Genomic DNA, 11,790 nt, shown 5'->3' on the forward strand with positions numbered 1-11,790 from the left:
TCATGAAAGGGCTAATACACACAATAGAGTTCTTTATGTCGTTGCCTCTAAAGAAGATCTGGAAACCTATTGACAAATCTTCTCTATCCCAACGCACGAAGTGGAAATTCAAAACTGACTATAAGTAGTTAATAATTGTGTTGCTCAAGCTAGAGCCACGTGGCAACTGGAAGGTAGAGTCGAGAGATGACAGTGTCGCCTCCTTCCGGCATATTCTGTGTCCCAAGTATCACGCCAGACCTTAATTAAAACAATGAATGTGCGGTTTCCCGTGTGAGTCCAGGACTAAAATGATAGTTTCTGCTGTAGGGCAAGAAAGCCTCACTGCCAAGTCTTATCACACCTCCAAGAGTTGTTTTGGCTGTCTTCAAAAGCATAGGAAGGAAGTCGGAGTGATCAGATAATGAATAGGCATGATGCTGCCACGCAGAAGAGATTGGGAGGAAGGAAAATCTTGATTTGAGTTCCAAGGTTTCCATGCACTGGTTCTGTGACATGGCTAAGCCTCAATTATTTCATCTGTAAAATTAGATGGTGAGGACACAAAGAAGTCATAAGCTGGGCTGGGAAGGTGGCTCAGTGGTAGAGCGCTTGCCTTGCATGCTCGAGGCCCTGGGTTCGATTCTTCAGCACCACATAAGCAAAAAGAAAAAAAGCCGGAAGTGGCGCTGTGGCTCAAGTGGTAGAGTGCTAGCCTTGAGCTGAAGAGCTGAAGGACAGCACCCAGGCCCAGAGTTCAGGCCCCATGACCGGACCCAAAAAAAAAAAAAAAAAGAAGTCATAAGCTGGTTCATGGAGCGGGCTTATTCAGGTCACCTCTGTTTCAGGTAAATGGGCCAGTGGTGATGTCAATGGGGCTCTGTGCAGTCAGGACAGCAAGGTGGTGTCAGGTTGAAATAGATATTTAAGTGAAGGATAAGCTGGTGGCAGGTGACACCAGGAAACACTGACTCCAATGTTTCCAGTAATTATGCTACAAAGGATGGTATGAATTCCAAGGACCACGTGACACAAGGCATGGAGGACTCTGTGACTAGGGGACTTCAAAAAATGCCACTATTGCTCATAGTGAGTTAATAAAGCTGTTAGGAAGAGCATTCAGAACAGGGAAGAGTTATTTCCTCAAAGAAGGAAGGAGGAAGGAAGAAAGAAGGAAGGAAGGAAGGAAGGAAGGAAAAGGGAGGGAGGAAGGAAGGAAGAGGGAGGGAGGGAGAGAGGCAAGGAGGGAGAACAGCTCTGGTTTGTGGGAAGACAGCTGTAAGTCTCAGGAAGGGCTTTGAATCTTATGTGGGGAGAGGAGAGAAAAGACACAAGTACTGATCCGAGTGAGACTCCAGAGTCTCTGGTTGCAGAACTATGAATGTCTCTAAAAAATATCACTGAATTAAGAGACAAGGGGCATAGGAGGAGAGCTTGTTATAGAAAAGAAATTGAGAGTGGTAGAGACACAGAGAGAAGAAAGAAAAAGAAGGAGGGAAAGAAAGAAGACAAAGCAGAGTCAAAGAAAAGACAAAGTAGAGTAGACAAAGATGAGCTATATTTGGATTTGTGAGAAACAGTTGGAAAAATTTTGTGGTGGTTAAAAAGGGCAAATGTGCACTTGAATAATTAGTTATTTCCTCACATTGATTAAAGACCTGAAAAGGTGTGTGTGTGTGTGTGTGTGTGTGTGTGTGTGTGTGTGTGTGTGTGAGTGAGAGAGAGAGAGAGAGAGAGAAAGAGAGAGAGAGAGGGAGAGGGAGAGTCAGTCTCCTAGGTCTCCACCTTGGAGCATGAGCACTGGCTTTTTGGTGGTTCGTTAGAGACAAGAATCTCAAGGATTATTTCTGCCCGAGCTGGCTTCAAACTGAGATCCTCAGATCTCAACTTCCTGAGTAGCTAGGATTGCAGGCATGTGCCACTAGTGCCTGGATCCAAAAAAGTCTTTAATATAAAGGTCTATAATCTTTGGAATGAGGATGAGAAAGGAACCCAAGGCAGAGGTGGTCAGCACTGAGAACAATAGCAGGAGAGGAGGCCAAGGGGAGGCCCAAAGAGCCATCAGACATCTGGTTAGGAACGGGACCCCGACTTTTGAGGAAGCGCGTGCACTCATAGGGTGGTTGCTAGGTGACAAATGCCAAGGAAGTCGTGTGGCACATATTTAATTCCAGCCTCCCTGCTGAGGTATGGGTGCCCTCCTCCCCTTCTTTGTTTCTTAGTTGTTGAAATGGGGTTAACCGTGATTAACATCCTGGAAGGAGCTGGAGGGAAGGGTCATTAACCGTGTGTCCACATGAGCTTAAGGGTACGGCTCAAGTGATAGAACACCTGCCTAGCAAGTGCAAGGCCCTGAGTTCAAGCCCCACTACTACTAGAAGAAGAACAGGAGAAGGAGGAAGAGGGCAGGGGAGGGGAGGATATCCATGGGAAATAAGGGACTTTCCATCTAGAAAGCAATCCCTCATCTTCAACCTAATTATCACACAATCAGAAAAATCCAAAGAAAGGTCTGGAGGTCTCTGTACAACACTGGCACCTGGAAGTGACTCTGGACTCCACCCCCTCTGTACCCCCATCTGGAAATGAGAGTCGCATTTTCTGTGTATGTTTTCTTTGCTGCTGAGCCTGGAGCCCCATCTCAACTCCACTAAGCTCCCTGGAGGTTGAGACTTACTGAGAGTGGGCAGCTCTGCCGTGAACCTGGTTTGGCTACTTAAGCAATGTAGGTGACCCCATGAAGTGTCATCTGTGATAAGATCAGCTCTGACTAATGTAAAAGGTTGCAAGGGAAGACACCCACCCATCACAGGCCATCACAGGCACCTTCATGCATTCTTTACCTGGTAATGCAGAAGAATACCTGCTCTATTCTTGAGCATGGGCACAGGGTCACAGACAGGTGCACAGAAATTCCACCATAAGACATGGTAGAGGTTGTGAGATCAGGTACAAAGTGCAATAGGTGGAGGGAGGGAGGGAATGAGCAGCTGGTGGGGAGACGGAGCTGCTTCTGGCCCCTACCTGCTTGTGTGTATCAACAGGAGGGAGGAAGAAAATGGCCCAGGAAAAGCTTAGAGGCAGGAACAGAGCTTGAGTTTGATCAGCAGTTTGAGCGTTGATAAGACAGAAGTTGCAGGAGGGCAGGAGATGAAAGGATTCAGTCTGAAGGCAGTAGGCGATTTTGGGGGGGAGGGGGTTACTTTTTCCATCCTCAGCCCCGCTAGTCATTGCAGGCTCTGCCTGGGATAGCTAGTTTCTCATTAGGATACTTCTGGGCTCTATTTCATTCAAGTCTAGACTTGTGACTGGACCTCTGAGCAAACCCAGCTGCCAGTCACTGGTTCCCCTTAGAATCTTAATTTTTAAAATTTTATTTTAACTTTTTTGTTATTATAAAGGTGATATACATTGGGTTACAGTTACATAAGTCAGGTGATGCATACATTTCCTTTTGTCATTCCTTCTTTCTCTCCCAATTTCTCCCCTCATCCCTCATGCCCACAGGTTTTATAGCTCATTTTCAACATAGTATCCAGGGAGTACAACGGCTGCATTTGTCCCTCCTTTCCTGTACACTTCCAAAGATATATAAATGAACAAACGAAAAAATAGAAAAGAATAAACAGAAAAAAGAAAAAGAAACCCCAATAAACGTTATTTTGGCTGCTGAGATGCAGGCATCTTTCTGTGTGCTTCTGAGGGTTTTTAAGGCCAAGGTACACCCTGCCCTCGTCTTCCCTGCTCTGGGGCAGCCCATCTCGCCCATCTAGACATAGTTCCATTCAGAGCTGACTGTGCCAGCTTGGTGGTGCCTGGACCTGCCCGGGCTTGGGTGCTCCAGGGCCCAACCACCCAAGGAGGGAAGGAGGGGGCGTGGCAGACCCTGCTGGATGGGCTGGGCTCCTGCGAAGTAGGTTTACCATGGAAGTGCTCCCAAGGGATGATGGGAAAGGCTCACACAAGGCCATCTTCTCCCTACTGAGGACTCTCCTGCTGCACTGGTGGAGGAGGACCACTGGGTGCCCAGCCTCATCCTTCAGATAATGGCGTGATCACAGAATCACTAAAGCACTACATACGGCAGGGATTGACCTGCCCTTAGATATAGGAAGAAGTGTTGTCTTCTCCACTTGTTAAAGTCGGTCCTCTTCCTGTCTCTGCCTCCAAGGACAAAAACAGAATAGCAAAGAAACACTATCTGTGCCAGCCCTGGCCTCCTTTGTGGGTCTTGTTGTTAGAGACAGACCTTTCTCTTCTCATCCTGTGTATCATTGTCTGGCTTAGTTTTTCTGGATTAGTACTATACCCAAAGATCATTGTCCTTTTGTCTTGAACCATCCATGTTATAAAGAGCTCAGACCTCAAGGGTAGTAAATTGGAAAAGCCTCTGAGCCATCAATCATCTATTGGAGGGTCAGCACTCAGCACCCTTGGTTCCTGTGAGGAAGAAGGAAGGTCTAAAAAGGATGGAACTAAAAATGAATAGGGTAAAGTCAACCTTTTACATATGTGTGATGGGTTGTAGGCTTCACAATTAATATGGTAGAGTCACCTTTGTATTAGTGCATGAGAGGTTTCAAAAGCATTGCCTTAAGTACTTTTGGGGGGGGATTCCAGTTATGGGGCCTGAACTCTGGGCCTGGGCACTGTCCCTCAGCTCTTCAGCTCAAGGCTAGTGCTCTACCACTTGAGCCCCAGCGCCACTCTTGCTTTTTTCTTTTTGCTTATGTGGTACTGAGGAATCGAACCCAGGGCCTCATGCATGCAAGGCAAGCGCTCTACCACTGAGCCACCTTCCCAGCCCTGCCTTAAGTACTTTTGATCCTTGGCCTTTTTCAGAGCTGACAGAATTACAACTCAAAGAACTGCTCTTTTTTTTTTTTTTTTTGGAATAAGGGAGATCATATTTTATTCCACATACTTCTGTATATATGCGTTTTCACAACAAACATTTGTGGTTTACTCACATAACTTTATTTTTCATTCTACTGGGTCAAGATAAACCAAACTTTCTATCCCTTGTTTGCATGATCAAGGTTTAAGATCTAAAAATCTTGTCAAATCTCCAATTTTTCTATTTTGCCTGGTCCATTAAACTTATAATAAATAAGGTAAACCCTCTTCCTCATTCATAGGTTAATTGCAATTCAGTGCATTAGTAAGGTTTAATGTCTTCTGTATGCAAATTTAGAAATGAACACGCTTGCGACACAAAAAGGGTACTTTGCATTGCTTTCCTATATTAATGTCGCCACAGGGGAAGTGGTTTACAAAGAACTGCTCTTTATCCTAAGGTCCACAACTTGTAGCTTAGAATCTATCAAGTTATCAAGTAATCAAGGCCAAGGCAATATAGCTTCTTGGCCTACCTCACGCGCTCCCTTTCCCAGTCCCCATGTTGTTTCCCTGGGACAAGGCTCCCATGGGAAATGGGTCCCCTACTGTAGACCCTTGAAGGTCTGCCACTGACAATGCCCAGTGTAAAGAAAATAAACTCTGTCAACTCCCCAGTGTAGCTAGTTTTGATTTGTGCTCATGTAAAAAAAAAAAGGTAATTATGAGACCTACTTTTCCCAGAACTGCCTCATCCCAACAAAGCCTGGAATTCATCACCAATGATGTATAAGAACATTTTGTGCCACCTCATGGAAACGAGTATTTTTCTAAGCCAGGTAAAGCACATGAATTCTGGGTCCTAGGGACTTGGATGATTTAATTATGCTAACACAGGGTTTCATGTCAGATAATTTTACATACACCTGTATAGGCTCCAGATGACCTAGGCTTTGTTCCAGGCCAGTATTTCTCCCAAAGTAATCATATATGTGTATGTAACCTTTGTCAAACTTCTACAACATACTAAATGTTTCCCAGACTGGCCTGGACTGTGATCCTCCTATTTATGCTTCTTACCCTAACTGGGATGAAAGGTACCACATCTATCTTTTCTGTTGAGATAAGGTCTCATCCAGTTTTTACTCAAGTTGACCTGGAACTCTCAGTCTCAGCCTCCCTTGTAGTTAGGATTGTAAGTGTGTGAACCACTGTACCTAGCTACAGGTACAATTTGTTCCATTTCCATTCGGTTGAATCATGGAACATAAAGCTCACAGCTCAATGAGGAGAGCTGCCTGTGAGAGTCCATCTTTTAACTTTATACCTTCTGTGTTTCCAGATGAATTTAAACATGCTTCAATTTCACTTTGTACATCTTTCCACCTATGTTTAGTGAATTACATCTGAACTCCTTCAGAAGCTTTTTGTATATATAGGTGTCATGGCCACCATTATAATGGTGAGACTCTTTCTGGTGTTTAGGTTCCTGGCAATCTAGATGCTTTGGATTACAGTTCCAAGCAGAACCCCCAGAACAAGACTTACTAGATGAAAATTACTGGTTCATGACCTTAGCTAGCTCCTTTTTTGGGGGGGGACTGAAGCATGGACCCTGAATCTAGGACACAGGGTTGAGGGTGTCAGTGTCCTGCCAAGTTCCCAGGCATGTCAAGGATGGAGAAGGAGAGGGGTGGGGGAAGGACAGCTTTCACCAACTAGCCAGACAAGTCTAGGCAGGTGGCACTAAATAAATAGCAAATCTCATCAGCCCAAAGCCTCTCCTCACTTCAGAACCACAGGCATAATCTCCATGAGAACACAACAGCCACCGTTTTCCCAGGGGACCCCCTGGGGTGACTTCAGACGGTGACTCTTTCTGGCCCAAGAATGGCTACTGTTGATCAACAGGCAACCACACTGAGCTTCAACTTTGGAGTCCTCACTGGGCGATCGCCTATGGATCATGTTCACCTTCAGCATGTTATCTAGCACAACTCTGGCAGGGAGCCTGGTCCACATGGTCCTTCAAAATGAGTGAAATTGGTGCTGAGGAAAACTGTGAGAGGGTCTGAGCTGCCTTCCATTCCAGGTTCTCTCCCCTAGATCCTATCCCAGAGGGAGGCAGTGATGGCACACCGACCCTGTTCCCTGGGGAGAGCTGCGCTGTGCCAGCCCCACAGAAATGGCTCAGATTTGAGGGTGAAATCAGGCTCTTACAAGCTACAGGAGCCAGAGGAGTTCCTGCCCTGGGCTGGGCTCCAAGACCTGTTTGACTGGTTTCTGAGGAGTGTTTCACCCACAGAGCCATACAAGGTGGACACACTGGATATAGGTGTCTTATTTGTTCCTGGGGTCTAGTGTACATGAAAGCAATCAGCTTTAGTCACTGGTTTTGAGCCCCTATATTGAAGGACAAGCATCCCCTACACCTCTTTCTAACACCTTTATACACAACATACATACACAAACCTAAGTGTGCATGTATATATATATATATATATATATATATATACCTAAGTGTGCATGTATATATATATATATGCACAGTGAATATGTACATACATTTTCACATAAATGTGTACTTACACACATAAACATACACAGAGCACATGTTATTGCATAAGTGCATACATGTACACACACTGCTATGGTACCAAGCCTAGCCCAGGACTGCTTAGCCTTCCTGTCCCCAGACCCTGGTCCAGGAGCCTTGGGGAAGTTTTTCTCTTCCCTCTGACACCGTCCATCCTTCCACAATGAAGCTCTCTATCCCCCTTTTCCCCCAGGGACACAGTCATTCTCCCTGGGAAGAGTTCATGCTTCTATGAGGGGACAGGCAGAGAAGGGACATATCTTAGGAAGAAGAGTCCATCTTTAGTACTTAATGAAAAGGCTCAAGAGGCCTATGAGCCTGTGCTCTTCTCTCCTTCTGTGAACCATAGTCTTTATCTTTCCATCTGGTTCCTGGTGTCCTGATCAGCAAAGCTCAAACCTCTTTCTCACTCAGCTTCAGCTCCCCTAAGCCCTTAGCTCCTGCAAGGGCACAGCACCATGCCTGGGAGAGATGGTAACCTTCTTTTCGTCTCTTGCTGATCTGTCTGACTTTGCTTCTTACTTGGCTCCAGGGAGCTCAGCTGTAAAACTAGGAGCAAGTAGCTGGGTGCCCTAGCCTTGGGCTCCTCATTAGTTGGACAATATCCATTGTTCCTTTTATTTTACAGGGTAATACAGATACCCATGAAATCACACCTGCACCTGAGCTAAAAATGACAAAGAAGTTCAAGCAAGAACAACTAAGTTTTGCCAACAAATTTCATGTTGTTGTCCCCTTTCCTAAAGCTTCTCATTGGCCCAAAGGCCAATCCTAAGAGGCTATTCTAAGGCTGTGACCTATGAGGCAGGGGACTGGGTGGAAAGACAAAACTGAAGCACTTCAGTGTTTGTACATGTTCTAAAAGGAGCATTTGGTCTTGGAGAAGAGGATGGGAGGGTACATGTGAAGGATTTTTCTAGACTTCATTCATTTCTAGATTTCCTTCCTCTAGAATATTAGCAGCACCTCACTTTCCTGTCCCATGGCAAGACTCAGAGAGATGCTTTTCTAAATGAAGCCCTGTCTTGCATAGAATGGAATTGGTTTAAGTGTATGGTCAAAGGCTGCTTAGGTTCAGGGCCTGTACCTTAGCAGGCTTACTACCACTTCAATGTGGATAGATTCTGGTTTTCAGTTCGACCAAGAAAAGAATGATAATGAAACTGAGAGTGGGCTCTCCCTTCAAGTGGATATTCTCTTGAGGTCTGCATCAAAGGTGAATTAGCTCGACCTAGAACAGGAAGTTTGTCATAGAGTAACACACCTTGTGTTGATCTGAGCTTGATACTCTGAATCAGAGTAATCTCCTTAGATACGGTCAATGCATCATCCTAATTTAAAGGCAAGATATTGAGACATACATTTCCATACCACTAGATAGAATTGGAACCAGGAACGCAATCAAATCTAATTTTTTTTTGCAACGTATCATTTACTATTCAAGAAAAATAATAAGACAATAATTATGAAGCATTTAGATTTTAATCATAGGTCCTCCTAATAAGATGAGAAGAAAAGGAAATTTCACATACAGATTGATATCTCTGACTTTTTTTTAAATAAAGGAGTGTGATTGAATCCAGTCACCAAGAGCTCCACCCTTCCTGCGTCTCTTACCAAACAGAATGCTTCCCCTGTTCCAGTCGCTGGCCTGAGTGGTATTCTCCACCCAAAACTGGTTGGCTGTTTCATTGAGAAATTGGTTGCTTAATATTTATTGAGGTCTCTGTATTATTCCAATACAAAGATGAGACAGGTCTCCTTCTTCAAGATGTCTTTCTAAAAATAAAGTGAAGACAACTCGAACACTCTCTTTGCTAATTCTCTACCTGAGTTCCCGAACTCAGTAGATGGGCAGTGCAGAAGGGTAGGCTGTATTTTAGTGAGGAAGATAATGCTTGACCTATTAGATTGGCTGAACCAGAGAGGTCAAATTTGTTACGTTTCTCAGGAGGAGAGCGAAGAAACTTGTTTCAGGCAGGAATGGGAAAGGGGAAAGGAATCTATGGAGATCAAGAAGGGACTTTCTTGAGAAAGTCATCATAGGACTCTCATGGCAGATGTCCCCTCACGAATGTGGGTCTGACAGCTGGAAGGATTTAGGGACAATCCCATGAGGGTTGAGTTCTTGGTCTCAACCCTGATACACTGGGTATGGGTGGGGATAGGTTTCCTCCTGGAGGGCAGATCAGACAGAGGGCCCTGGGAGATTCTCGGTAGGTGGTTTTGCTTCGGGCTGATACCTAGTAAAGTGGTAGGGAAGTCAAGACATCATTATTTTCTGCCCTCTTTTGTACCTTCTGACCCCTCAGTCTCTCTGGGGTCATTTTCCCAGAAAGCATTCAGGAAAGGCTTTAACCCCGGTTGCTCCCTACACCCCATTCTCTACATGCATACCAAGTATCTTTGGTACAAAGAACCTTCTTGGACTTAGCAATAGGATAGGACTGTAGGATTCACTGAGCTGGATGAGGATTGTCCTGGAGAGAGGATAAAGTCTTTCCCATTCCTCCGAAATCAGACTTCATATCTTCTTTTATTTATTTATCTGCTCATACCTTCTTTTAATAAGGTAATGTTCCACATCTGTGTGTTAGTGGGTCATGCCTGTAATCCTAGCTCCTCAGGAGGCTGAGATCTGCCCAAGGCAGGGAAGTCTTTGAGACTCGAGCTCCAATTAATCACCCAAAAACTAGAGCTGTGGCTGAAAGTGGTAGAGTGCTAACCTTGAGCAAACAAACAAACAAAAACAAACAAAATTCAGCGACAGTGCCCAGACTCTGAGCTTAAACCCCATGACCAACAAAAATTAATAATAACAATGTTCTAGCATAAAGGGTCTGAAGGTGTGAATGCAATGTGAGTTCCTGTTGTCTGTAAGCAAAGGGCAGCCAGTACTCTTCTAACTCCTGTCCTGCATTGGGAATTTGATGGAAGCCCTTGGCTGAACCCAGGCAGATTTGGGGGGATTGTGGAGCCCCCTAAAGGACAGCTTCACCTCTCCCTCAGTCCCCCTCAAGCCCCAGTCTCTGTGAAGTTGGGGTTGCTATGGGGGAGTTGGGTCCTGGGTTCTTGCGGTAGAGTGATCTTCCGTCAAGGTGGGGGGGGTGGTCAGGAGCGACTGGTAGGCTACCATCTATAGCCCCCCCATACCCGTTAACACCAGACTCCCATGGGTCCTTCCCACTGCAATCCTGCATTTCTTGTCTGGAGCTGGTGTGTCCCTCCCTGGGAGGAGGATCTTGCCTGAGGACACTTGGAGGGTGGGGAGCCTTTCTCCTCCCTTCGCTCCAATCACAGAAAAGGAGGGGGTTCCCATCCCAAACACACTGTCTTCAGCTCTGCCCTCTGATAGACAGACGCTGCCTCAGCTCCCAAGCAACTACTCTGAGCTCTGGACCCCGAACCTTGGGAAGAGCAGGTGGACAAGCAGGCAGGTCAGAAGCTCTCTACGAGTTGTCAGGGACTGCAGCATGGCTGAGAAGCTGTCTAAAGAGGAGGTGGAAGAGTTGCACCAGGCCTTCTCCAGGTTTGACAAGAATGGGGATGGCAAAATCAATACCGAAGAGCTGGGCGAAGTGATGAAGGCTGTGGGCCAGAACCTGTCTGAGGCCGAGCTGAAGGAGCTTATTGCCCGGCTGGACACCGACGGTGATGGTACCATCAGCTTCCAAGAGTTCCTGACAGCGGTGGCCAAGAAGATGAAGGGCGGGGCCACTGAAGAAGAGCTACGTTCTGTCTTCCGGGCCTTTGATCTGAATGGTGATGGTCACATCAGTGTGGATGAGCTGAAGCAGGCCATGGCCCAGCTGGGGGAGCAGCTTTCGCAGGAGGAGCTGGATACCATGATCAGCCAGGCCGACTTAGACAAGGATGGCAAGGTGAACTACGAGGAGTTCATGGCCATCCTCTCTCAGAAGTGAGACTTGCAGGCCTCCAGCCCCACCCTGTCTGTCTGTTGGACACCCACCCACCAGACTGAGCACCTTCTGGGGGGGGCAGGGTCTCTGCTTTGGGGGTGGGGCTATCAAGGATTAGTCTGGGTTGGTGGATGGGAAATGGCTTCATGGATGAAGAAAGACTTTGCTCTCCTTCTCCTGGACCCTGTACCATTTGAGGCTGCTCAGGAGCTCATCTTTACCCTCTGAATGTGGGCAAAAGATGGCGTCTTCCGGCTGGTACTTCTTCCTCTTCTCTCACAATGAAATGGGGACCCTCCTCCCAGGGTCATTGGTCTAAATAAAAGGAATTCAAAGTCCTGCTGTGTGCTTGGTGTTTGGAAGGTAGAAATTCTACAGGTGGGTTTTTTGTTTGGTTGTTTGTTGGTCTTCCCCCCCCCCCCACCAGTCTGTATCACTTCATCCTGGTGGGAGAACTGA

General features: G+C 46.1%; 1 protein-coding gene across 1 annotated transcript; it reads left to right on the top strand.

The window, feature by feature from the left end:
• The first annotated feature begins 10,884 nt into the window (after nucleotides 1-10,884).
• Calml5 (calmodulin-like 5) lies at nucleotides 10,885-11,334 on the top strand. The gene has a single exon (XM_013009306.1). It carries the CDS (start codon nucleotides 10,885-10,887, stop codon nucleotides 11,332-11,334), a length of 450 nt encoding a protein of 149 aa, XP_012864760.1.
• Nucleotides 11,335-11,790: the final 456 nt, after the last annotated feature.

This window comes from Dipodomys ordii, unplaced genomic scaffold, assembly GCF_000151885.1.
Source record: "Dipodomys ordii isolate 6190 unplaced genomic scaffold, Dord_2.0 Scaffold9, whole genome shotgun sequence".
Taxonomy (NCBI): Eukaryota; Metazoa; Chordata; class Mammalia; order Rodentia; family Heteromyidae; genus Dipodomys; species Dipodomys ordii.

Coding starts and splice junctions, on each gene's coding strand:
- Calml5 (XM_013009306.1), top strand. CDS start 10,885: ATGGCTGAGAAGCTGTCTAAAGAGGAGGTGGAAGAGTTGCACCAGGCC.